The sequence below is a fragment of the Rhinolophus sinicus genome, chromosome 3, assembly GCF_057876585.1.
Source record: "Rhinolophus sinicus isolate RSI-liver-muscle chromosome 3, RSI-T2T, whole genome shotgun sequence".
Lineage (NCBI taxonomy): Eukaryota > Metazoa > Chordata > Mammalia > Chiroptera > Rhinolophidae > Rhinolophus > Rhinolophus sinicus.
In genome coordinates, this window is record NC_142503.1 from 191,905,276 (window position 1) to 191,931,451 (window position 26,176).

General features: G+C 46.1%; 1 protein-coding gene across 3 annotated transcripts in view; it reads left to right on the forward strand.

Moving 5' to 3' along the window:
- The window catches only part of SLC24A4 (solute carrier family 24 member 4), a 137,996-nt gene extending 124,174 nt beyond the window's left edge, over positions 1–13,822 (forward strand). For 2 of the 3 annotated variants that reach the window (XM_019745316.3, XM_088797456.1), the window contains 5 exons: positions 4,055–4,221; positions 7,302–7,416; positions 11,210–11,322; positions 11,739–11,804; positions 12,955–13,243. In XM_019745316.3, coding sequence (XP_019600875.1) covers positions 4,055–4,221; positions 7,302–7,416; positions 11,210–11,322; positions 11,739–11,804; positions 12,955–13,107 — 614 coding nt within the window. In that variant the 3' untranslated portion in view covers positions 13,108–13,243. Of the gene's footprint in view, positions 1–4,054; positions 4,222–7,301; positions 7,417–11,209; positions 11,323–11,738; positions 11,805–12,954 lie in introns of all 3 variants that reach the window. The other variant, XM_019745322.3, reaches the window with a different exon arrangement.
- The last annotated feature ends 12,354 nt before the right edge of the window (positions 13,823–26,176 follow it).

Below are 26,176 nucleotides of genomic sequence, written 5' to 3' on the forward strand. Positions count from 1 at the left end.
AAATAATCTGCTATGAACATTTGAGTAACAGTTTTTGTGTGGGCATATTGAGGAACTCACAAACTATTTTGGCACAAGGCTTATCATACCAGCATGGGTCAGGGAGCTGTGTCCTACACAACTAGACTGAGAAACAAGGGCTTGAACTGGACTGAGGGGAGGAGGCAGAAGAAAACGGGGGAAAAAATAGAAGTGGTACAAGCAGACATTCTCATTTTGTTGAAAGCTTTCACTCTTTGGCCATTAAGTATGATGTTATTAATAGCTGTGTGTTCTTTGTAGATGCTCTTTATCAGGTTGAGGAAATTCTCTTCTACTCCTAGATTGTTGAGTGTTTCATAATGACAATGCATTGAATTTTGTCAAATGCCTTTTTGCTTCAATGGACGGGATTGTACTTTTGTCCTTTATACTATTAACATGATATATTGGATTGATTGAATTTCATATGTTGAACCAAGCTTGCATTCCTGAGATAAATCCCACTTGGTCAAGGTGTATAATCATTTTTATATGTTGTTGGATTCAGTGTGCCAGAATTTGTTAAGGATTTTTGCATCTATATTCATTAAGGGATATTGGTCTGTAGTTTTCTATTCTCTTAGTGTTTGGATTTTGAAACGAGTGTAACCGTGGCTTCACAGAGAAAACTGGGAAATGTGCCCTCTTCTTCTGTCTTTTGGAAGTTTTTGTGATGAATTCATGCTGGTTCTTCTTTAAACATTTGGTAGAAATCACCATGAAGCCATCTGGTCCTGGCTTTACTTTAAAGGAAGTTTTTTTTATTACTATGTCAATCTCTTGTTATAAATCTACTCAGCATTTCTATTCTTTTTTTTTTTTTAAGTCTGTTTCGCTAGTTTCTGTCTTTGTAGGATTTTGTCTGTTTCACCTAGGTTATCTAATTTGTTGGGACACAATTGTTCATCATGTTCCTCAATAATTCTTTATATTTCTGTGAGTTTCACAGTGATGACCCTCTTTCATTCCTGATTTTAATAATTGGAGTCTTTTCTCTTTTTTCCTTGGTCAGTATAATTAAAAGCTTGTCAATTTTGTTGATATTTTTAAAGAACCAACTTTTAGTTTCATTGATTCTTTTTTTTTATTTTCTTGAAATAAACTTTATTTCTACTTAAATCTTAATTATTTCCTTCCTTCTGCTATCTTTGGATTTAATTTGCTCAATATTTTTGGATTTTAAGGAAGAAGATTAGGTCATTGATTTAAGATCGTTCTTCTTTTTTAATATAGTCAGTTATAGCTATAAATTTCTAAGCACTGCTTTTACTGCATCCCATAAGTTTGGAATGTTGTGTTTTCCTTTTCATTCATCTCAAAGTATTTTCTAATTTCCCTTGCGATTTCTTCTTTGGCCCATTGGTGATTTGGGAGTGTGTTATTTAACTTCCACATATTTTGTGAATCTTCCAGTTTTCCTTCTGTTATTGATTTCTAATTTCGTCCATTGTGGTATGATTGTAGAGCATACTTTGCATGATTTAAATCCTCTTACATTTATTGATGTTTATTTGTTTTATGGCCTAACATATGCTCTATGCTGGAGAATGTTCCATGCAAATTTGAGACGAATGTGTATTCGTCTTAAATATATATATTAATGTTCTTCATCAAATTTGGGAGGTTTTTGAACATGAGTTCTTCAAATATTCTTCCTGCCCCTTGTTCTCTCTTCTCTTTTTCTGGCACTCCCATTATGCATATGTTGGCTTGTTTGGTGGTGTGCCACATGTCTCTGAGGCACCGTTCATTTGTCTTTATTCTTTTTTCTTTCTGTTCCTGAGATAAGATAATCTCAGTTAACCTATCTTCAAGGTCATTGATGTTTTTCTTCTTCCTGCTCAAATCTGCTGTTGAGCCCTTCTAGTGAATTTTTCATTTTAGTTATTGTACTTCTGAACTCCAGAATTTCTATTGGCTTTTTTAAAATATAATTTTTACTTCTTTATTGATATTATATAGTGGGAAATAATTTTCATATTTTCCTTCAGTTTTTTAGACATTTTGAAACTTCTTTGTGTATATTTAAAAATAGCTGACTTAAAGTCTTTGTGTAGTAAATCCAATGTCTGGGATTCCTCAAAGATAGTTTCTATTGATTGCTTTTTTTCCTGAGTATAGGCCATATTTTCTTATTTCTTTGCATGTCTCCTAATTTGTTGAAAACTGGGCATTTAAAATAATATAATTTGACAACTCTAGAAAACATATTCTTCTTCCTTCCCTGGTCTGCTTGTTGCTACTATTTATTGTTGGTTTGGTTTGTTTAGTGACTTTTCTCAAATAATTCTGTAAAGTCTGTATTCCTTGTTGTGTGTGGCCACTGAAATATCTGCTAAGTTAGCCTAAGGTCATCTAATGATTGGACATAGATTTCCTTAGATGCCTGGATCCAGTAAGTTTCCCAGGCATCGCTGATGGGTTCTATATGTTTGCAGGCACATCTTCAACACTCAGGCAGGAGGTTTACAACCCCACTTTTGCCTTTATTCCTTGCTTACTCAGAGCCTCAACATTAGGCCAAGGTGAAAGCTAAGGGCATTCTCAAGTCTTTCCTGAGCATGTGAATAACTATGGGCTCAGCTTTATGCAGGTTCATGGTTTTTAGATTCCCAGAAATACGAGGAGCTTTGTGAAGGCCTCTGTAGGTATTCCATTCCTCAGTTTATTTTCTTTTAAGCTTTTAGTTCACTTGTTGTTTGTCCCAACTGTTATCCATCTCCTGGGGGCAGTGTGATGCCCCAAAATTGCCTCTGATTGTTTTCAACAAATGTCTCCAAGGAAAAGGCTATTCACACTGTCTGAGCTCTGAGTCAGGTCAAACAAAGACAGCCTTGAAAATGGGGTCTTCCAGGAATGCACCAGCCAGGTCAAATAATGCCCAGTCTCTGGCAATGGACTTAGAAGGAGCTCCAGCCCTGCCCTGACCCCTCTGGTGGGTGCCAGGCTGCTGATTTTCTCCAGAGCTGGTGAGAGGCAATGGAAATAGGGCAAGACAAACTCTATAAATCTTGCTGTTCTTACTGAGATCCAGTCAGTTGTCTTAAGTAAACACTCCCTGGATTGCTACAAGCCTTTGGTTAATTTCCAGAGGTCTGAAAAGGGTTAATTCTGACCATTTTTGCCAGGGCTCTCATTGCTTTTATGGAGAGAATTTTCAGAGGTCCTTCCTCCACCGTTTCAGCGGCATCACCAACAAGCTGGTTTTGAGCCTGCACATGTACACCCTACTCAGGCTTATTAAGGACCCTGTGGTTGCACTTGGTGGCTTATTGAGGCCACTTTTCCTCAGTTGAATTGTTTATGGATTCCCTTGGTAGGGGCCAGTGAGGCCATACTTGCCAGCCAGGACACCCACATTTTAGTCTTACATCTGCCACAGGTTGAGAAGATGACCTTGGAGCAAAGGAGCTGTGATTTCCAGAGCAGTAATGTGTGCGGAGCTCTCTGTGCTGGGTGTTTTATGTACATTGTGTCAGGTCATCCTGGCAACAAGCAAGAAAGACATAACGTTCCTATTTAACACTTAAACAAACTACTAAATGCAAAGTGCTTAGCACTGCACCTACTACACATGGCAAATACTCTCTCTATAGGTTGATTATTGTGTTGTTGTTACTACAACTGTTACTGTCAGAGGAGGAAGTAGAGTTGATGGGATTTCTCAAGGTGATTTGAATGCCAGCCCAGTTCTGTCTGATTCCAAAGCCCATCCATATTTCACATCCCCATTCCAGCTCCCTTGGGAAAGTCCATTTCCGCTCTGGGTCTCACTTTCCTTATTCTGTCAAAGGAAGGATTTGAACTGACTGAAGTTATTCAGTCAACAAACACTTGATGAATTGTCTTGCTAAGATCACTTTCGGGTGACATTATGAAGGTGTGTGATTCTGTGAGGTCAGTTGCTCAGAGTCACATTGGTAACATTCTCTTGTTTGGCTTGAAAAATAAACCGGCAGGTAGACTGACAGGTGTGTAACCCAGTGCCTGTGTCTCCCCACCCCCCTTCTGGCTCCGCCCCACCCCACTGCAGAGACCAGAGGAGACAAAGCCAAGTGGGTGTTCACCTGGCCACTCATCTTCCTCCTGTGCATCACCATCCCCAACTGCAGCAAGCCTCGCTGGGAGAAGTTCTTCATGGTCACCTTTATCACCGCCACGCTGTGGATTGCCATCTTCTCCTACCTAATGGTGTGGCTGGTGAGTGACGGGAGGAGGTGGACTGGACGGACAGCCCCTGCCTAGCACCTGCCAGAGGTGGGAGAGCTGGGTTTAAGAGTGACCTCACCTGTGGCAAGTTACCAACCTCACTGACCTCGGCTTATTTCCATTAGAAAGGGATTTCAGCAGAGGTTCGTGCCGCTGTGCTACGTGCCAGGGATACCCAGACGGACACAGGGTGGGGTTTGCCTGCAAAGCAGGTGTGGTGGAGGGAGACAAACCTTCATGGGGCAGCCTGAGATGCACCGTCCTGGTGGGATTGGCAGAGGAATATGGCAGGTGTGGTGTGGACTCTGTAGAGAGCTCTGGAGGGCTGTCACTAGGCCCCCTTCCTTTCCGGTGTCCCCACGGGAATGTGGGGGAGACTGCAGACAGTGGGAGATGAACACAAGTCAGCCCTTTCTAGTCGTCCTGTCAAGGGATGCTCCTCTCCCTTTTCTATGTTCAGGCACATGTATAAACTTTATATAAACTATTTTTGTCCTCATAACAACTATTTTTATTATGCCCATTTTACAGACGAGGAAACTAAGGCATAAAGATTGCATAATTTGCCCAGTAAGTCACACAATTAGCATCTGTTACACAATTATGTACATCATTAGTGAGTTCTAGAGTTGGGGTTAAAACCCTGGTCTATTATTCTCCTGAGTCCATGAGCTCAACCACTATCCTGAACTGCCTTGGTGTGTTGCTGGAATTTTCAAATGCCATTCGGATTGAAGTTTTGCAGGTGGAGAAGCGGTGCCACAGCTTCTCGTCAGCTCCTCTGGCCATGCATCCCAGCTCCCTATACAAACCTTCATTGGCTGGGCTGGACCAAGCAGGAGCCCCCACCACCTCGTTCCGTGTACCACCCTGTGGGGTCCCCCCCCTTCCCTTCTCTCCCCCTCCTCCTCTTCATTCCACATGGGGAGCCCAGGGGCAAGGAGAGCAGAAGTGGTTACTGAAATGGCTGCATGTCTGCTGTTGCGAAGCTCACCTGGCAGCCGTTCATACCTTAGTGGTGTCCACGTAGTCAGTGCACTCTCCTCCTAACACCTGATGCCAGCTGCAGAGAGGGCAAGCGGGTCTTAGTTTCAGAGGCACAAGGGCCAGCTTTCCCTTAACCTCAGAGGAGCAATTTGGTGGGGAAAGAACTGTGGGGCCACGTGGCAAAGTATTTGAATGTTAGTGCTCCCACTTACTATCCATAAAACTTAAGCAGGTGACTCAACTTCCCTGAGCCACAGTCACCCCCTCTAGGAAATGGGGACGATCCACTGTCTAACAAGGTTTCTGAGAGAATGAAAAGCCTCCGTTCAGGCATCGTGCTCTGAGCTTGCAGTGAGGCAAATTACTCATAGCTGTAAATACGAGCTGTTTTCACCATGGCGTGCAGCCAGCACTGACTGCTCCACGCTTTACTCAGATGAAGGTTACAGCCCCCATGATGTCCGTGTGTGTGCGTGCGCATGCGCACTGGGGTGGGGGAGGAGCTGGAACTAGCTACTATCCACCCCACCCCCCACGAAAGGATGACTGTGAAAAAGATAATAAAAATTATGCCTTCGATAAATTGAATTTGGAAACAAAATTTTCTGAGTAGGGTTAAAGGCCACCCCATTTGATTAACAACAAATCCAGTGATTTCTCTTCCTAACTTGCATTCCCAAAAAATCATTGCAAGTAAAAGTTATTGCATGACATTTGAGTGGGTATGAGAAGTAGGAAGATCAAGTTAACGAATGTGTGGATTTTTTTCTTCTTTAATTACTGAAAACAACAGTATTAAATTAATTCTACTAACTAGCAGTGAAGTTGGACATTTAATAACATTCCCACCCCCACCACCTTGATTGACAAACCCCACCCCAACTTCTTAAAGCATTGTCTTAGCAAGTGGCTTGTTGGGGTCCCCAGCTGGGACACTCTAACCTGCAGTTTTCAACTTGAGCTGCCCTCCGTTTGGGGGAATGCAATGGCCTCAACTGTAGAAAGTGGTAAATGGCCACGTTAGCCTAATTTCTACATAAGCAAGATGTGCTGGCCTCATGGCCATGCACTTACTTTCATTTTGCCCTGATGAGGGCGCCAGGGAGCTGTGAAATCGTACCTGCCCACCCCTTACCCCCACCACATTTCACATCTCTCACCCCTAAGGCCTGGCATCCCTGCTCCCGGGCTCACCAGCTTCGTGCCCACAGGCATTCTTGCTTAGCCTCTCTGACCCTCAGGCTCTGTAGGCAGGAAATGGGCATCATAGTAGTGCCTCCCTCACCAGTGGGTGGTCACTCATGAAGTCCATGAGACTGTGAAAGTAAAACAGCTGGTAGAGACCTGGTAAACAGTAATTGCTCGATAAATGTTACTTATAGGCAGTGATATTGTAAGAGCCAAGGGGAAAAAAAAAAAAAAAAAGACCAACCTTAGTATCCAGCAGTGAGGGATTGGCTAAAACTGTATAGCCGTACAATGAAACCTATGCTTCATTTTAAAATAATGTAGAATAATATTTGAGATGCAAAGGTATTCACAATAGATTATTACATGAAACAAATGTTGCAAAATTTAGGTTGATAGTATAATCTGACTTCATTTTTCCTAAAACACCAAAACGGTCAAGGGTATGTTCTAAAGCAGTGGTTTTCAAATGGTTCCCAGACCAGCAGCCTCAGGGTCCCAACCCCCTGGAACCCTGAGGCTGCTGGAATGCCAATTCTTGGTCTTCACCCCAGAACTCCTGTATCAGAAACTCTGGAAGTAGGGCCCGGCAATCTGCATTTTAACAAGCCCTCCAATGTTCTGCATATTCAACTTCAAGAGCCACTGGCTGGTGGAAAGTGTTAATAGTGGTTGTCTGTGGGTCTCGAGAAATGGTAGGTGCTTTTTAATTTTCATTTTACTTTATTTTCTACATTTTTTTGAAATAGTGAATGCATATTAGGCAAGAAGACACATTTAAAAGGTGTTTTTAAAATAAAGTCATATTCCAGATTTTTGTAATTGGTTACGTCAGTACTAATGTTCAAGGAAAAAAAACACTCAGGATAAGCACCATTTCCCCCCTTTTCCTGCAGGTGACTATTATTGGGTATACATTTGGGATCCCTGATGTCATCATGGGCATTACTTTCCTGGCAGCAGGCACGAGCGTCCCAGACTGCATGGCGAGTTTGATCGTGGCGAGACAAGGTACGCGTCATGTCTCGGCCCCTATAACCATCAGCATCGCCCAGAGACTCCCTCACCTCTCTCTGAGTTACAGTTCATGGCTGTTATAAGTCCAGCTGTGGAGGAAACTGGCATGTCTGGAAAGCACATGTATCAGATTCCACCTATGAGGAGAATACTACCAAGATGAACTCTTCCAGACCTCCAGAAGCATTTGTGTGCGTGAAGTTGTATAAAAATGAACTTATTCTGAAATCACCAATGTGAGATTGAACAGAGCCAAAGCCCAGACTTCTGGGAGCAAATGAGGCCGTAACAAGAAATGTTCTGGGCCCAGGAAGGCAAAATGGGGATGTCCTAAATCTCCAACCATATTCCTATGCTTCTGGAGAGTTCTAGGACTTGTATGTTTTGGTTTGTTTGGGGGTTCATCTTGGGGCTTACAGAGTAACATGGGTTAAGCCAGGTGAAGGGTACCTGTCCACTCTTTGATGGCAGAACACAAGAGCTGTAAAGAGCCAGTTGTCACTCACTGTGCCTTTTCTGCCAGTGAGGTAGTATCTCTGTGTTGACTTACACAGATCTTCCTCCAAAGATGAAAGTTTGGAAGTACTGGGGGCACGGTCTGCAAATAATAGAGTGAAATCTCAGAGGAGACAGGAGAGGGGAGAAGCACCCAGAGAGAAAGTTGGCTTTGGCGAGAGGGAGAGGACATTTTATTTCTCCAAGGCAGGAGAGAATGTTGATTGGTTGGTCAGTCGGTCCTCAGAAAACATGAGAGGGTATATGTTTGACAGAAGGCTGCAGCCTTGCAGAGAACTGGTACAGGGAGGACAACAGTTGAGGGGAATGGAATTTAATGGAGCGACCTTTGAGGTGAGTGTATTCGTTTTATGGGGCAGGGGGAAATTTCCCCCTTTTCCCTCTTAAGTCTTCTGGCTGATCTAATAATAATTGAGTTGACATAGGACAGATTAGCAGGAGAAAATAACCAAATTTAATTATGTATGTACATATGGGGGTGCCATAAGAATATGGGGCCCAAGTTGAGGCTCAGATGCCATCTTGAGCTAAAGAGAAAGGTGAGGGATGGGGTCAGGGACAGAGGATATGGTTTTTGACTTCAAAGGGAAAGAAGGCAACTCACGTGGAGATGGAAAAGCAATGTTGGTAAATATATGTTTGCTAGACCTTCTTTAACAATGGGACGCAGCAGGACTTTGATCAAAGGGCCCATGCTAGGTTCCTCCCCGTCTATCACACTCATTCATACTGAACTATACTTATCTGTAATGATCCTCCCTTCCTAGAGCAGGCCCTCTGTCTGAATTCTTTGAGGCAGTTAGGGGACGGTCAAAGGTTTTTCCCAAGTCTTTTGTTTCTTGAAAATAACCACCTTAAAATAATCAATATCCCAAAAGAGGCATATTTTAAGGTGGCAAACTCAGGTCCCCCTCAGTTTCCTAGGGCCGTCATAACAAAAGTATCACATCTGGGGGGCAGAAAATAACAGAAATGGATTCTCTCACAGTTCTGGAGGCTGGAAGAAGTCCAAAATCAAGGTGTCAGTGTGTGGCTACATTACTCCTGTCTCTGCCTGCATCTTTATGTAGTGTTCTTCCTGTGTGTGTATGTCTGTCCCAATGTCCCACCAGTCATTGGATTCAGGCCTACCCTAACTCAGTGTGACCTCATTTTAATTTGACTACATCTGCAAAGACCCTTTTTGCAAATAAGGCCACAGTCACAGGTTCTGGGTGGACATTAGGGCAGGGGCACTATTCAACCCAGTACAGCAGGGAACAGGAAAGCCGACAAGCACCGAGGGCCTGACTCATGTTCTAGTGGCATGAACTGGCGTGGGATTCGGTCATACCAGCCCCAACAATACACCAATGAGAGATGATAAGTTTTTCTCGAGCTGGGGTTGGCTGGGTGGACGTGGTGCAAGGTCAGGAGGCACAGCAGGAGCCATGCAGTGTGCTGTACCATGGAGGTGCTGTACCCAAGGCTCCCTAAACTAGGCTTGCAGCTTGAGTTGTGGTCCAGGCCGGCACCATCGGCTCCACAGGGAGCTTGTGAGACATGCAGACTCTCCGGCCCCACCCCAGCCCCAGTGAATCAGAACCTGCTTTTTAGCATGAGGCCCTAGTCAGTCATGTGCTCTTCAAGTGTGAGAAGTACCGCCAGAAGATTCCTCAAAGGGCAGCGCCTGTGCAGAGCAGGAAGCCTGCCAAACCTGAGCAGCTCTGACATTCCTTCATACCTCCCGACCTGTCCAGCCAGTGCCTGCGTCCTCGCCAGAGGTAATAGCTGGGCCAGGAGAGCTGCCGCACGTTCCACATTTTATAAGAGCCTGGGAGCCTGGCAGGCCGGGTTCCCAGAGATGCCGCCCCTAGAGGGACCAAGCTGCCCAGATTTTAAACAGTGCCTCGGGTGGGCAGGGCAGGAGAATGTGCGGTCCTTGAGGGAGGCGTTGTGTCCTGGAGGTCAGTGGATGACCGTAGCAGGGCAGGAGGAGGCAGTAACCTGGCTTACACCAGTGGGGGGAGGGGGGGTCAAATGGAGGTGAGTCCATTGTCCAGAGGCTCGTCTGAGTTGCTGCGAGCTTCTCAGCAACCAAAGCAGTTTTACAGTCACAGGCATTTGTGTTTCAGGCTTGTTCAAACCTTTGTATGTGTGCCAGATGACCACAATCGTGTCGCATTAGGGCTAAGCGGACAGATTAGAACAGATTTCAGCCAGCATGAGCCTTATTGATAAAAGCTTGTTTTCTAAGACCCCTCAAGTTAGTAAGTTAATAACTTAATAATCTTAAATTATGAAGATTGAGTGGCTAGCACGATACTGGACGTTGGGGCAGGAAGATGAAGGTGATGGCATGGTCCTCGCCCTCTAAGATGCTTCTAGTCTGGTTGTGAGAAAAGAGTTCACCCTTCAGAAGCCACCGAGGCAAAAGACCCGATGCCCTGTCATTCAAGCCAAGGTCATGGTGCCATTACCTGGGCCATGAGTATACATCATGGCTCGGTGTGAAGGACACCGGACCACTCGCAAACCATGTGACCTTGAGTACACCCCAAGCCTTAGTTTCATCATCTGCCATGTGAGGACAATGCCCTCTCTGTCCCACAGCAACTGGGGAACATTAAATGAGGTGAAGCACTTAGTGGGTCCCCAGAGAACATCGGCTGCCAAATCTGGAAGGAGAAATATGAAAGGCCCTTTCCTAGATTCCTGGGACTGCTGTAACAAAGTACCACACACTGGGAGGCATAAACAATGGAAAGTTACTATCTGCCAGTTCTGGAGGCTGTGAGGCTGAGATCAAGGTGTTGGCAGAGTTGGTTCCTTCTGAGGGCTGGGAGGAAGAATGTTCCAGGGCTTTCTCCTTGGCTTGCAGACGACGATCTTCATGTCCACATGACATTCTCCCTGTGCTGTCTGCGTCCAGGTTTCCCCTTTTTATAAGGGAACCTGTCATACTGGATAAGCAACAACCCTAATGACCTCATTTTCATGACCTCTGTAAAGACCTTATCTCTAAATAAGGTCACATGCTGAGGCACTGGCGGGTAGGACTCCAACATATATGAATCTTGGGGGGGAGAGGGGGGTCACAATTCAGGCCATACAGAGCCCTGTAGACTTCATGAAGGGAGAGGGTCTTCGACCTCATAAAAAAGTTTTAGAAATGTGGGTCCATGAAGAAGGAATTCCTTTCTAAGGATCAGCACTGATAGAACAGTTATGGGAAAGAATGGCTTCAAGTGGCCTGGTCTTAATGAATAACACGTGTCTGTGTCCCCTCCAGGTCTTGGTGACATGGCCGTCTCTAACACCATAGGAAGCAATGTATTCGACATCCTCGTGGGACTCGGCATACCCTGGGGCCTGCAGACCATGGTTATTAATTATGGATCCACGGTGAGCTCCTCTCACCTCCTTAGTAAGTGAGATGGGTGCCAGGCTCAGCTGGCATTGGCCTTGCTCCAGCCGAGGGCTCTGGGGGACACACTGGTCCCTTCTCCTTGGGACCATGGCACCCACTTTCCGCAAAGGCTCCCAGAGCAGCCTGAGGGGTGCCTGCAGGGGGGAGCCCCTGTGTGCCCCGCACTTATCAGTGTTCCCACCCTGTAGCTCAACCTGTTGGTGTGCCTGTCCCTTCTTGGTCCAGAGTTGAGACTTGAATCCATAGTTAGCTGACCCTCCACGGCCACGTGCGTGCTCACAGAGAACACCCACCTGTGCTTTCCACGTGGGGGAAGGAATAAAGCAGCGCACACCAGGCTCTCAGAATGGAGCACCCCAGACAGTCAGGGCACATGTGCTTGTTTTTCCAGGTGAAGATCAACAGCCGGGGTCTGGTCTATTCCGTGGTGTTGTTGCTGGGCTCCGTGGCGCTCACCGTGAGTTTTTACAATTCCAACATGGGCGCCCCGGGCATACTTCATTTCATCAGATTCTGCCCGGTCACTTACCTATCTCTGAAACCCCTCTCACTTCTCCCTGGCCGTGAGGGATAAAGCTGAGGAAACATATAAATGCAGGTACCCCCAGACACAATTTGTGCCAAGAATGTTGGCACCCACCACTACACTGTTCCCTGGGCAACTAAGAAGTCACCAGAGGAAGTGAATTACTTTCCTCTCTTCTTGCTGCCAGAACCATCACCTCTCACTAGTGCCAGTAAGAGAGAAATACCCCCCACCCAGCCCATCTGAGGTGGCAAATGGGGGCATGATGGTCAGGCCTCAGGACTGACACATAGTAATACTGAGGTCTCCTTACACCACATGCCCAGGACTGTGCTAAACTCTTTACCTCTGCTTATTTACTCAGTCCTTACAACCACCTGATAGTCTCATTTTTTAGAAGAAATTAAGGCTCAGGGGTTAAGTAACTTGCCCAAGGTCATAGGGTTAGGAAATGGCTAAGCTGGGATTTGAACCCAGGTGGGTCTGTCTCTATAGGACCCATGACATTGCTCTCACGAGGTCAGTATGATCCAACCTTTTAGGAAGCCTCCTTGATTCAGAGACAAGAAAAAAGGAGTGAAGGGAAGTGTGGGAGAGTCTGGAAAGAATGCAGAAAGAAGATGTGCTCCAACCCATGTCCCCAAACAGACACACGCACGCATGCACGCACATATGCACGCAGAAAAAGGTGGTCCAAGCTGATGTTTGTCAGACCGTGGGCCAACAGGAGCCTTTGAAGTTTTGCTGAAGCATGCTGAGGATAAAGAATTCTAAAGCAAAGGGAGGACCCAGCAAAAGACCCTAGCTGTCGCTGGAGAAGGTCCGGGCAGGGAAGACCTCGGTACCTAGACTGGGCCGGGGAGGGCCGGTTCCACGAGGGCAGCTGCTGTCCTGGAGACAGCAGGGCTGGACCAAGCCTCCCCCTTTCATCAGACAAGTCTAACGCCTGCAGGGCTCGCCCTCTGCTCTAGTCCACATTTTGAAGAAAGTTCTGGGGCTCATAGGATGTGTGTGGTTTTCCAGTAAAACTGCCTTTGCAAGTCTCTGTCCCTGAGCCAGTGCTTGCACTCTCTCCTTGCAGGTCCTGGGCATCCATCTAAACAAGTGGAAACTGGACCGGAAGCTGGGTATCTCCGTGCTGGGTCTCTACGCTATCTTCTTGTGCTTCTCAATAATGATAGAGTTTAACGTCTTCACCTTTGTCAACTTGCCAATGTGCCAAGAAGACGATTAAAGCTGAGCCACTGCCTGCCGGGAGCTTTCTGGACACTGGCGCTGGCATCCTCCTTTCTCTCCCCTCCCCCACCACGAATCTCTCCTGCACCGGCAGCTGCCGGCTGTTCTTTCATACACTGGAAGGAAGAGCCATCGTGGTCTTTGGTCCCGGGCCAGGCTGCTGGGCGTCCTCCTCCTCCTTGGAGCTCTGCCCCCAAAAAGGCAAGATTCAGGGGCTGCTCTTTGAGCAGCTCCGCAGACCTCTGAGCTGCGAGCCAGAGAGGTATGGCGTGTGTCTCATCTCTCGGACACTGTGGTCAGAAGGACGAATGTGTGCCGTTTGTCTTTCTGTTTCGCAGCATCCTCAGAAATGAGGTGGTCCGTGAATGCGAGGTCTCCTGGGGCAAGTGCAAAATAGGAATATTGTTCTTAAGTGTCACCTGTGGGCCAGAGGGTGTGAGTTGCTTAGACAGCACGTGCTGCTAAGAGCCTCTGACTCCAGCTGGAAGCACTCATGGTGTGGAAGGGGCAAGGCCTCAACCTGCTGGAGGTTTGGGACTATGACATGAGACATTCCACCCCTTTTTCTGGAAACATGGGAAGAACGGAAACAGTCTTTCACAGTTTTTTCACAGCAGAAGAGAGACGAGAAAACAATACTCTTATCACTTTTACTGATGCATTCAGAGAATGAGCAATGAAATATTAAAAATAAAATGTCATGTCGATCATCATACTTGAAAAACATCTTTTCATACAAAAGGACCGTGATGGGGAGCAAAAAGGTAACCCCTAAAAAACAAATCCTATGTGTATTGTGTTGCATGGACACTAAGACATTTGATTCGGAATTTAGGAAAGAGTGAAAAACTAACATCTAAATGGGTGCTAATTAGCGAGACAGTGGAGGTTGTAGTTTACAGCCATACATTCCAGACCTTTCCTGCGATGCGATGCACTGTCACTTTGGTTTTGTCGTTTCTTTGTTAACGCGCTCTACTCTCAAAACCATCCTGTTGAAAGACCCAATTGTTTATATGCCCAACAAATTTCAGAGCTTGCTGAACTGGAATGGGTAACGGTTAATGACAAGAAGAGAGGTTTCCTGGAAAACAACACGTTGTGCCCTGGTTAGCTGGAGGCAAATATGAAAACCATAACTTGGAATTTTTAGAGCTAAATTTCTTGAACCTGATAGTTTGCTATACAGGACAGGCCAAGGATGGGAGGCCAATTCAAAAATAGATAGAAAAATATTAAACAACTTTCGACTGCTTCCTAGCTCTCAGATATATAGTAAAAAGATTTACGAATACAAACCATTTGTGGTCGCTAAAAAGAAAGCACAATTAATTTTATATAGAGGTGTTTTTTTATTTTTTTAATGTTTCTATTGCACAAGTCTATCAGATTCGATGCACTTTTAATATTGAGATATTTTGCACGGAAGACTGTATGGGAGTTACTCGTGATGGTGTGAGGAAAGAAGGTTTTTAGCAATTCACCAATCATCACTCATTGGTGATGAACTGAAATCCAGTAGGTAATTTCTTCCTGAGACACAGAGGTTGTGACCTGTGGGACCCGTGGCTGTGCTCTTTAAAGCCTCCTTTAGAAGGAGCACATGGTCCTGCCTGTTCCTTTAAGTCAGTGAGAGCCTAAGAGGGACCGGAACTCCGTCACCAGGCTTCTCGTCGGCAGCCATCAGTGTTACTAGCTACACCCCGTGAAGGCTTCTCTTTCAGTTCCTCTACCTGGATATGGGGCTCAGTGGTCTTCGAGTTGAGGACAAACGTGATTTTCCTAAGAAATTAGCGAAGTGGGAAATCAGAAGCCCTTAGGTTGTCAGTGTAAACTTTAGACACAGGGGCTTTGAGAGTTCTCGGGACACCCTGTGCCCTCTTACCGGTATACCTGGCCTGGCCCCCTCTGCCGCACACACTCATCCGGTTTGCGAGTGTGTCTGTGTCTTGATTCTCAAAACCGCCCTGTGATTAAGTAAGGATTTTGTCCTTGTTTCACAGAAAACTTAGTCTTGGAAAGGTCAAGTGACTCTGGGTCACTGACCAGTCAGTATAGAGTAAGGGATGAGCTCCGGGTCGGCCCCCTTCCCAGCGCAGCCAGTCCAGGGGGTTGGCCACGGGGTGGGAGGAAGTGTGGGTATGTTTTGCCCTTGTGGTTGGTTCTCATTGTCTGAGTTAAAATTTCATCAGTTATTTAATTGACTCTTGGGTATCCCAGCTCATATCCTAGTTTCTATCTCTATCCAATGTCCTTATTTTTTCCTGATAAAAACCGAAAAAAATATTTTTAGCTACAAGACACAGGCCGCATGGCCCCAGAGGATGTTCCCGCTGGTGTCACTTTTCTGAATACTTGTGTAGCTTTCAGAGAAAAACACACCCTAATTACCCACCTCTTCCTCGACAGAACCCTTCTGAGATTATAAAGTACACTGCAGTTGTCGTTTGAGACTAAAAAATAATGTTTTTAATATGTAGAGCACTCCTCCTGGTTAATTCTCTTTTGACTTCAACGTGCCAATGTAACTTCCTTAAAGGATCTATGCACTTATTGTCCCTAGGAAACTATATATACACTGTAGGGGGAAAAAAATCCTCTTTTTTAACTAAATATTTTTCCATCACACATTTAAAGAATTGCTTGATTAATTAGGCCTTCATTTAAAAATACTGCTGTTCACCACTATGCAGGATTGCTTCCTTTATTTTAGTCCCAAAGTTAATTAGCACAGGGTAATTACACTGCTACAAAAATAGGCAATTAAAATAATAAATTTCGTTCTTCTAATTGGGGGCAGAAAAGACAAGCGAACCATTGCCCTCAGAGAGAAAATGTCCATAGGAGCAAGAGGAGGTTCCAGTTGATTTCTGGTTTGGAATTTGCCCTTACCAGCCCGTCATGGTCGGGGTGGAAGGTGTGCGGTATCTTGAGAAGCTGGCCCTGAAGGAAAGTTCTGGGTCAGTCTCAGTGAGAGACTAATGGCTAAGGGCACCAGGGGCAGGTCAGACCTGTCCCACCGCCATATCCCCACCCTTCTTGTCACCCGTGGTCTGCTGGCCTCTGTGCCTCTGTCCATGTGCACACATCTTGCCGCCCGTATGAGTTTTCACGTGCTTGTTATCCCCCCACCTGTTAAGACTATTTCTTGCTTCTGCGCATCAGTCCCCTGCCTTTACAGACCTGAGCAACTGGGAAGGCACTAACCCTCCCGAAGGTAAACCAGTGGGACATGCACACCACTCTAGATCAGTGCTGTAGAGCCTGACCAGAGACACCCGCCCCCAGACCACGATCCAGGTCCTGAGGGAGCCATCTGTTCCTCTTCCCTTTTGAGGAGGATTTGTAAGCCTTATGGCATCAGCAAGAGCCCAGCACTCAGGGACACCCGGCTCACACACAAGCTGGGAATCTGGGAAGGGTGTGGGCGGCCTCCTGGCGGAACACCCTTCTTTTCTCCAGGCGTTTGTCCTCCCTGAGTCCAAGGCCCCTCCGTGGCCTTAAGGCGGAGATGGACCACGGCGAGATGGACTGGGAGAGGATCAGTTCCTTCTCTCCTTCCCCAGGTGTGAACTGTGCTAGTGGGGTTAAGGTGCTGGGACAGTGAGGGTTCTACTGCCGTGTGTGGGGACTTTCCCCTCGAGTCAGCAGGAGAGAAGCAGAGCCCTTCAGCTGTGCTCCCCCAGCCCTGACACCCAGTGGGTACTTACGGCCCGGGTGGGTCTCTTCTCTCCCACCCCACCTCTCTTTCCCTCCTAGGCCCTGTTCACTCCTGGCTGAAAAAGACGGCCGTGCTGCGCATGTGACAGGCTCCAGCAAATGCTTGGTGCTTGAAAACACAAAGAACTTGCCTCTTAGGGTGAAAATCTTCAAGTGATTGTTCCCATACGCCATGACTTACATATTCCTGGGTCCCTCTAATGCCTTCTGAACATGATTTCTGTGTTAAGTCTTCTCTCCTTGAGGTACTTAGCAGATGCGTCCAGGGCACCTGAGATGGTCCAGGTCTCAGAAGCTTCTTTGCCACGTCGTGCCCATAGAAATTTCCAGACATTTATGAAAATGCTCTCTGGACAGCTCTTGGATGGCTGGAAGTCTTCAACCCCCACCCCAACCCCGGATCCGAAGTGCTTGCTCCCTGGCCCCGTCCTGTCTCAGTATGTGGATTCCCCAGAGCGTCTGGACGCCCCCACCAGCTATGAGCCTTTGCTCTCTGGCTTTTCACTCTGTGGCTGAGCGCTGAGCTCCTCAAGTGTGAAGGCTCCCTCGAGGCCTTCTCAAAGCATGGGGGAGGGGCCCCTCCAGCACTGTCATGTGCCTGTCATGTGGGTGATGGAACAGGAGGCTCCTTCCATGAGGCCAGCCCATAGGTAAAGGACGTGGGTGGGACCCAGATTTTGTTGCTCACTTTGAGCCCCCCCTTTGCCAGCCTGGCTCTTTGGGGCCCTTTTGCTGTGCTGCAGAGAACATACCCCAAAGGGCACAGTGTGCAGGGGTGCAGATTTTTAAAAGGCATTGAAGTGGTTTCATTTGCTTCTTAATCAGGAAAACTAAACGGGGACACTAGTTTTGTGTTTCACTTCAGGCCTGGGGGCCAATGGGAGAGTACCCAGCCTCTCACAATGCTGCTCGACCTTGAGGAAACGGTGTCTGCATGAAATCGGGAGAAGAGGCACTTTTCTCCTATTCTGCCACATAGGTGGCACAACAGGAGAGCCAGAGGATTGGTCTTAGAACTTTGGAATTTTATGGGGATTTAACAAATTCTAGCTTCTCAGTGACAAATGGCTCCCCAGTTCCATTCATCTTTGCTAAATCCTCACACACTGCCGGGGGCTGGGGGCTGTGCTTTGTGTCACCTTTTACCTGCGTCTTTTTAAGGCTTCTCATCACCTCTTTATAGTGTCAGCGTCCAGTTGTCATGGCTGTGTGTCCTTCACACACTTCATAGCAGGGCTGAGAACATTTTCTTTTCTAATGTAGGAAAAGGTCTGCTGCCTGACTACCCCGGTACAGAACTGTGGGTGATGGGAGGTGGCTCTGGGAGTTGAAAATACCCCCTGTACCTATGTGAAAGTCCAGCCCTAGGTTGTATGGCTTTTCCATCTGTTAGACTCATGGTCTGGATTGGCTGTTCCTTGGTGAAAAGCCTAATGACAAATTCGGGCATAATCCACACCTATTCCCACTGTTGCCAGAATTCAAACAGTTGCTTTTTATGCAACATGTTAGTTGGGACATTTCCATAGCCAGAGCCAATGAAACCCTTAATCCTGGAGAAAGTATGTATCCTCCCCACCCCAGCGTTGGAAAACAATTTTTTTTGAAGCTATCCAAAGAAAGTATGTGCACCCTTTGGCTTCTAGCTGCCTGGTTTGGTATGATGAGCCTTTGTGCAGAAAGGGTGGGTTCCAGACAGCAGAGGCCTCCCTGCTCCCACTCCAGGATTCCCAAGTATCCAGACAGATATACAGTCCCCTTTAATGGGAGGAGCGAGGCCTTTCCTTCCACTGAAAATGACTGGGGTGTGAGCAAACCAGCTCTGTTTTCCCAAATAAGATATTCTAGTGGGTTGTTTTCTGGCCACAGGGGCACCCCAGCCCTCACCTCCAGAGGTGCCCTTCTGAGCTATAGACCATTTCCTGGAGCTTCCTCCACAAGGTTGGACTAAGGACATTTGGGGACCCAGTGGACAGAACTGTGGCTGAGCCTCTGTGGCCGGCTCTTGGGGAGCCTCCCTGGGGAACTGCTATTCTAAGCAGCTGGATGTCCAGTTCAGAGCATGTGCTCCCTGGCAGGGCGCCTTCTGCATGTGTCTCCATCCAGCAGCTGCCAGCGGGAGTAGTTGCTGGGTGTCTAAACACAAAGAGAGCCTTGATTACCTAGAGAGAAAAGAAGGCTGCTAGCCAGATGGGACCAGGCCCGTGAGCAGAGGCAGGAGCTGCCAAAGAAAGAGCCAAAGGAAGGGAGGCCAGGCCCATCCCAGATGGCCAAGAGGAAGGCTGGGCATGGTTTCCGCAGGGCCATGCTATCTTCCTGGGGCCCAGCTGTGACCTACCAAAGAGTAGGCAGATAGAATCAGAGGGCCCTCATGTCCAGAAAGAACCCCCTTAAAAACAAGCAAAACCAAAAACTTCTGGAGCTGTTACACATCACTTGAGTCCCCTGCAAGATGTTTCTGGCATGCTGAGCTGAACGCTGCCATCTTTGTTCATTCTTTCTAACAGGCAAAGCAGGAGCAATGAGGTGAAAGTTGTAAATAATAAATATATTTATCCCGCTATTTATTTTTTCAATAACTGTGACCTCCTGCACTGTGAATGCTCTGTGGTATGAGATTCTTAGTTTAATAAAACTGTCATTAAATTTGAATGAATTGATATTATTGGTTACTAAACACTGGCATGAGTTTATTTTTATTGTGAAGAAACATCTAGAGTAAATATGAACTAAATCTTTATAAGAAATCTAGCAGTCAGTATTGTAATGCAATATATCAAAATCTGTACACTGTCAATAAAATAAATGCACACAAGCTGTCTTTCCCTGTATAGAGCTTCCATTCGTATTTTAATAGGCACACACATATTTGTATTTTTTGAAATAATTATTTACACTGGAATAACAGCCATATGAAGCTATTTTTACGTGCATATGGAGAAAAAAATAAACGTCAAAGGATGAGGGTTGGCTCTTTTAAATTATGATTGGTTATGTATCAAACAAAGCAGAAATTTCATAACTTGGCTAGTGTGAATGAGTCCAGAGTGACCCAACCCTTTCCTACCTCATTAGGAAGGCCAGCTTTATGGACGCGCAACCCATGCAGTCACACAGGGCCTCACCCTCAAAAGGGCTCCAGGCTCAATTGTCACCATCTTGAAATTCTTAACGATTGTTTTTTAAAAGGGGGCCTCGTGTTTTCACTTTTGCACTGAGCCCTGCAAATTCTGTAGCTGGTTTGCCCATCAGGAATAAGATTGTGCCATCAGCTCTTGTGTAATGAGACGTTGAAATCAGAGGGATAAGTTCTGGTTATTTCCTTCCTTCTGCAAGTTTCCTGAGCCCCAGCGGCCTCGCGTACCACCATAAACTTTAATATGTACATGAACCACCTTGGCATTTTGTTGGAAAGCAGATTCTGGCTCAGCATGAGTGGGATGGGGCCAAAGATACTACATTTCTAGCAAGTTCCCAGGTGATGCCAATGCTCCTGGTCCACTTTTATTCAGCAGACACTGTTAGCTGCCTTCTACATCATTTTCACAAGCAGCTGTGAGGTAGGTATACGTCCACCCGTCTTCCAGAAGAGGAAACTTGGGCCCAGAGAGGCTAAGAAACTTGCTCATGGTCACACAGCAGGCAAGAGTGGAGCTGAGACGGGAACTGGCTATGTGGTTCTGAAGCAACCAGAAGGTCCATCCTCCCAGCACCCAACTACCCTCATGGCAGCTCTTTAAGGAAGTGAGTCCACATTGGGGAATATTCTTACCTGAGGTCCCAGGAGCCTCCTGCGGAGTGCACACCTGTCTGCAAACCCTTCACTGGGATGACAGCAGAAGCCCAGGCTGGGTCTGTGGCTGAGAAGACCAGTGTGGGATCAGATTTCCTCACACACTGAAAGACCCGTTGCCACCCAGTCTTTTCTTGCAGAAGGCTTGAGGACACCACACTTGACTTTTAGAGGAAGTAAATATCCCTCAAAGGGAGAAGCGAGATAGAAATAAATCACGGCCTTACCCCAAGTAGTTATGGAACATCCTTCTGCCAAGCACACTGTACAAAGATACGTAAGCTACAGCCTTTGTCCTCGAGACAAAAGACAAATGAAGAGGATTCGCACCTGCAATCTCTCTCAAGGGTCCGCACATAAGCTTTCTTACACAGTCATTCATTTCTCCCGCATCCCTGTCTTGAGAGGTAAGTAGGGTCCTGCCTCTAGGCCTTTATCACACTGTCACCTCTCCCTGGGACTCCCTTCCATTATTTCTACCTGTTGAAATCCTACTTGACAAAACCTCCAAAGAACAGTGGCTTGAACGTGCTAGGATTTTCCTTCTCACGTGAGGGTGCTCGGTGCAGGCGGGTGTGACACTGCATGGGGCGGGTGACCAGCTTCTGTGGTTGCTCCATCTTTCTCAGCATATAGCTTCTGCCTCACAGCTCAGAATGACTGCCTAGTCATCGTGAGCTTATTGCAGCCTCATGAGAGACCTTGAGTCAGACCACTTATGCTGCTCCTGAATTCCTGACCCATGGAAACTGGGTAAGAGCGGGGAGGGAAAGCTTCTTGTTTAAAACTGTGAGATTTGGGGGTAATTTGTTATGCATGGGTGGATAACTAATATATTATTGTGGATGGAAAAGGGGCCACATATTAAACCAAACAGCCTCAGGAGACTGAAAATAACCACATAAGATGGCGTGAACATAAAAAATTTCATAACTAAGTGGGCCATGGCGGGAAGTCACATCTTCAGCTTCCTTCATAAAGTTAATCTGTGCCTTTAAGTGGACCTGTCTGTTGTCTTTTTGCACCTAAGATAACATCTTTGGAATGTCAATAATCCTTCCCCCCCACACACCAGAACTGGAAACTGCAAAATTCCTCATTATATGCTTGTCTCCTGATTACATCTCTATGTGCTGTAAAAAGCGAACTGTTAACTACCCTGCTTCCCCCGAAATAAGACCGGGCCTTATATTAATTTTTGCTCCAAAAGATACATTAGGGCTTATTTTCAGGGGATGTCTTATTTTTTTATGTACAACAATCTACATGTATTCAAATATAGTCATGTCATCTTCTTCTGGAACGTTGTCATAATGTACTAAATGCGTCCGTCTGGCTGACGATCTTAACTGGAGCTTATTTTTGGAGAAACACGGTGTCCTGCACCCACCTATGTAAAAGAAGTACCTGTCTCCTCCATTTACTTTTATCCAGTTCCAGAAATTTCCTCGCTTGCTTTCTCCCACCCCCTTAATCTATCACCAACGGATTTCATGTAACCTTCGTCCTTTGATTTTATCTATAAAATAAGCTACACACCACCTTTTCATGGAGCATTTTCTCAATCCGTTGAGATTTTGCTTCCCGGCAATTATCATCCATTTGGCTCAAATAAACTCTTATAAGCTTTCTCTTAGGCTAGATGTTTTTCGTCAACATTACATATATAGGTTCTAGCCCATTTATTCAACTGTCCTGAGCCCCCAACCAGAACACACACAGAGGTGGATCAGACATGGGTAAGCATTTCTTACCAGAACATGAGGGGCTCCAGGGGAACAGAGAAGAACTCCTGTATGTGCCCTTGCTCTTGGAGCCCTTTCCCCACCTTCACATAATGAGGTCACAGCGCCTGGCACATAGTAGGAGCTCTGCTTCCCAGAGAACCGCTTCAGCCTCCTGGCTTGCCTTCTGGTAGACGAGCCAACTTGGAGATGATGAGCTGCTGATGGTCAAGTATCTGGCCTCTTGTCAAAAATGTGGATTTGTTCCTCAGAGGTCACTATTTCCAAGTCTCTTTCCATTCTCTCACCCCACGTGCTGCCAAGAGGAAGGATGTGATAACCGGGCAAGTGGGAGTCTTTCCTGAGCCAGCTGCCTTCCTCCTGCCGGCAGCCAGTGTTAAGGGCTGAGTGCTCATCACCCAAGGGCCACCCCCTCCTTTGGGCCTCTGGTCATTGGGGGTGGGGAGCAGCAAAGAAAGTGATCTTCCAGAAAAATGACTCCCTCATGTCTAATCTTTATGAACCATATTGTCCGAGCAACTTGAATTATCCCTATAACTGTGGTTTTCTTAAATTATAAAATACACAATACTATAAATGTCACATAGCCATTTGATTCACACAGAATGCTTTCACTGACTTTTGCAAAACACTTGTATCTGTAACCAGCCTATGGTTACAACTGATGAACAACAGGAATGTTGTAAATTAACACAATTTTTGTTTAGACTCATGGGTACAACCAAAGCGAAACAATGAACACATTGATCAGAATTTTGTTCACTCATCAATGGCATGAATAACTTCTCTGCAGAATTAGACAATAGTTTTTGGAATCTGGAAGAATATGTGCTTAATTTTTTGTGCTTTTCATAACCAAAGATATGACAGTCTTTTAAAATCAGGTTTTTTTGAAGTATGATTCACATACAATAATTGTACATGTTTCAACTTCGCAATTTGATTAATCTTTTTTTTTAAAACTTTTACTTTATTTTAAGTATGTTTTTCCAGGACCCATCAGCTCCAAGTAAAGTAGTTGTTTCAATATAGTTGTGGAGGGTGCAGCTCACAGTGGCCCATGTAGGGATACAACCGGCAACATTGTTGTTAAGAGCGCCGCGCTCTAACCAACTGAGCTAACCGGCCGCCCCTGATTAATCTTGATATATGTAAATATCTATGAAACCATCACCACAATCAAGATAGTGAGTATACCAATCAACCCCAAATGTTTCCTCACATAGGGCCTTGTTTTTCTGGTCATTTCTATGATCAGATATAGTGGACATAGTTGATTATCTACCCAACATCTATTCTCTTCTTCCTTCCCAACAGAGCCTTAATTTTGATTAAGTTTCAACCCTTCCCCAACATGATCAGGGAGAGGTCACCTCCAAGCTCAGGACAGGTGTGGATCCTAATTAAACTAAGCCAATCAGTGCGTGACATGCTCCTGGTGACAGGCATGTGACCTAAGTTGGCCAATCACACTACATGGACTTCTGTTCCATGCTTAGGAGAGAGGCATTTCCCTTTCTTGCACGATGGACCCAGAGGACATGATACTAATTGGGACGGGAAGCTGTCTTGGAACCACAGGAGAACTCGCCTGAGGATGAAGACAAAGCTGAGGATGTCAGAGCAGAGAGAAGGACCAACCTGAGAGATTGACGGCAGTTGAGTCCCTGACTGTTTTGTACCTGGGGCTGCCTGTAGTAGGCAGCTCCTAAGATGGCTCCCAATGACCCCTGCCTCCTAGTCCTCTAATCTTCTCCTCTTGAATATAGGCAGGACCTATGACTTGTTTCTGACAGAATAGGGCAAGGGTTAGGGATGTCACTTCTATGATTAGATTATATAAGGTTGTGACTTCGGTCTTGCTAGCAGACTCTTGCCTTCTCAGCTTGCACACTTTGAGGAAGCACTGGCCATGTTGGAGATTTCCCTATGGCGAGGCATTGAAGATGGCCTCCGGCCAGCCGCCAGCATGAAACTGAGGCTCCTCAAGGAACTGGATCCCACCAACCACCGTGTGAGTCTAGAAGCACATCTGTCCCTAGCTGAGCCTTCAGATGCGACCCCAGCCCTGGCCAACAAGTTGACTACAGCCTATGAGACACCCTGAAGCAGAGACAACCATCAAACTGGGGCCAAGACTCCAAACCCATAGAGACTGTAAGATAATAAATGTGTGATTATAAGCCACTAAATTTGGGGGTAGTTTGCTACCCAACAATAGATAACTGAAGCAGGAGGTTTTGAGTTATACAAAGTTCCTTTGTACGCAATCGACTTAGAGTCAGAGTTTTCTGTCACTTAAAACTCAAGAGCATCCTCCTATGGCACGTCTCACCCCACTAGCATGAATGGTCCTCAGGGACAGGACTTCCATAACCTCCAAGGGCCTCACTGTTGTCATAACTTGGTGAATTATGAATTAAGGACACTCTTGACCCTAATTTTAGCTCATCTTCTGACAACACAAAGCAGAGACAATCTACACAATGGCGCAGAACTCAGAAATAGAAAAGCCTTTCTCTTTGATTCCAAGTTGTTATCATGTAAGCAACAAAGACTTATTACGGTGCCTGCTATTTGCAGACCCCTCCATTGGATATTGGCAGGGGGAGGGAGAGAAAAAATTTAAAAGGAGGATATATTTCCTGCTCCTAAGGAGCCTGCACTCATGCTAAGGATAATGGAAGCGTGAGAACCGTATAGTGTCTAGAAATATGTAACAACTGCAGGTTAAGAGGACACTTCATTTGGGAGCAGTCAGGCTTCCGGGATGCAACTTCGAGTCAGATGAACAAAATGCAGCTGGTTGTCTGGGCAGGAGAGAGATTCTGAGAAAGATCTTGGAAGCCTCACATTTCTACCGCAGGGACAGATGGAGCTGGTTGAGGGGAAGTGGGACACCAGGCAAGAAGCTGCCTGAAAATCCAGGTTGGGGCTGCTTTAAAAGCTTTTTGGGATGTCTCCTCAGCTCATGAGTACCCTCTTTCTCTCTGAGACTGCCTACCCCTCATGGCCAAGATTATCCCTCCAGAGAATTAGAAATTGGGACTGCTGGAAGCAGGTCAGTCTCTATAACTGTGACTGAGACATACAAACTTGGGGGCTTGAGGGTTTTCTTTCTGCAAAGATAAGGGAAGAAAGATGGAGACCTGAAGAGAGAAGAGAGTGAAGGAGAATCCCAGAGAGTGGTGCTGAAGACAGCCTGTATGGTCCCAGGGAAGAGACCCAGAGCATGTCTGCCAGGGCCCTTCTAGACCTGGGGAATCTCTCAGTGGCCCTGGGTTCCCTGAGGCACACCTACACCTGTGTCAGATTCACCTTCCTGCCACATGGAGTCTCAGAGCGAACGGAGGTAAGGAGACCCATCAGATCCCAAGTCAGCCCTACAGGGTCACCAGGCCCTCAGAAGTGCTTTTTTAGCAGTTTGATGTTTTGGAAATCTGAAACGGTCCTATAAAAATCCAGATTTCCAGTCTTTTTCTGTTTGTTTGTCTGTTTGTTTTGTATTGTGAGACCATCTATGTCTAGGCCCTCATTCCAGCTGGGCAACTGTCAGCGAGAACTGAGAGGTCACCCCAGTCCCTAACCATCAGTGCAGACATTTTGTTCCCCGCTGACCTCTGAGGATAGTGATTGATTTTGCAATAATAAAGCTCCCCCACCCATTTAAAGATTTCTCCAAAGTAACAGGGAATGGAGACAAAGGCGGTTGTAGGGGTCAGAAGAAGATGGAAGAAGCCACAGAAAGAGCTGTTTTCTGTATCTTCTTTTGCAAAACAAAATATCCCAAGCAGCAACCATTTTATTCT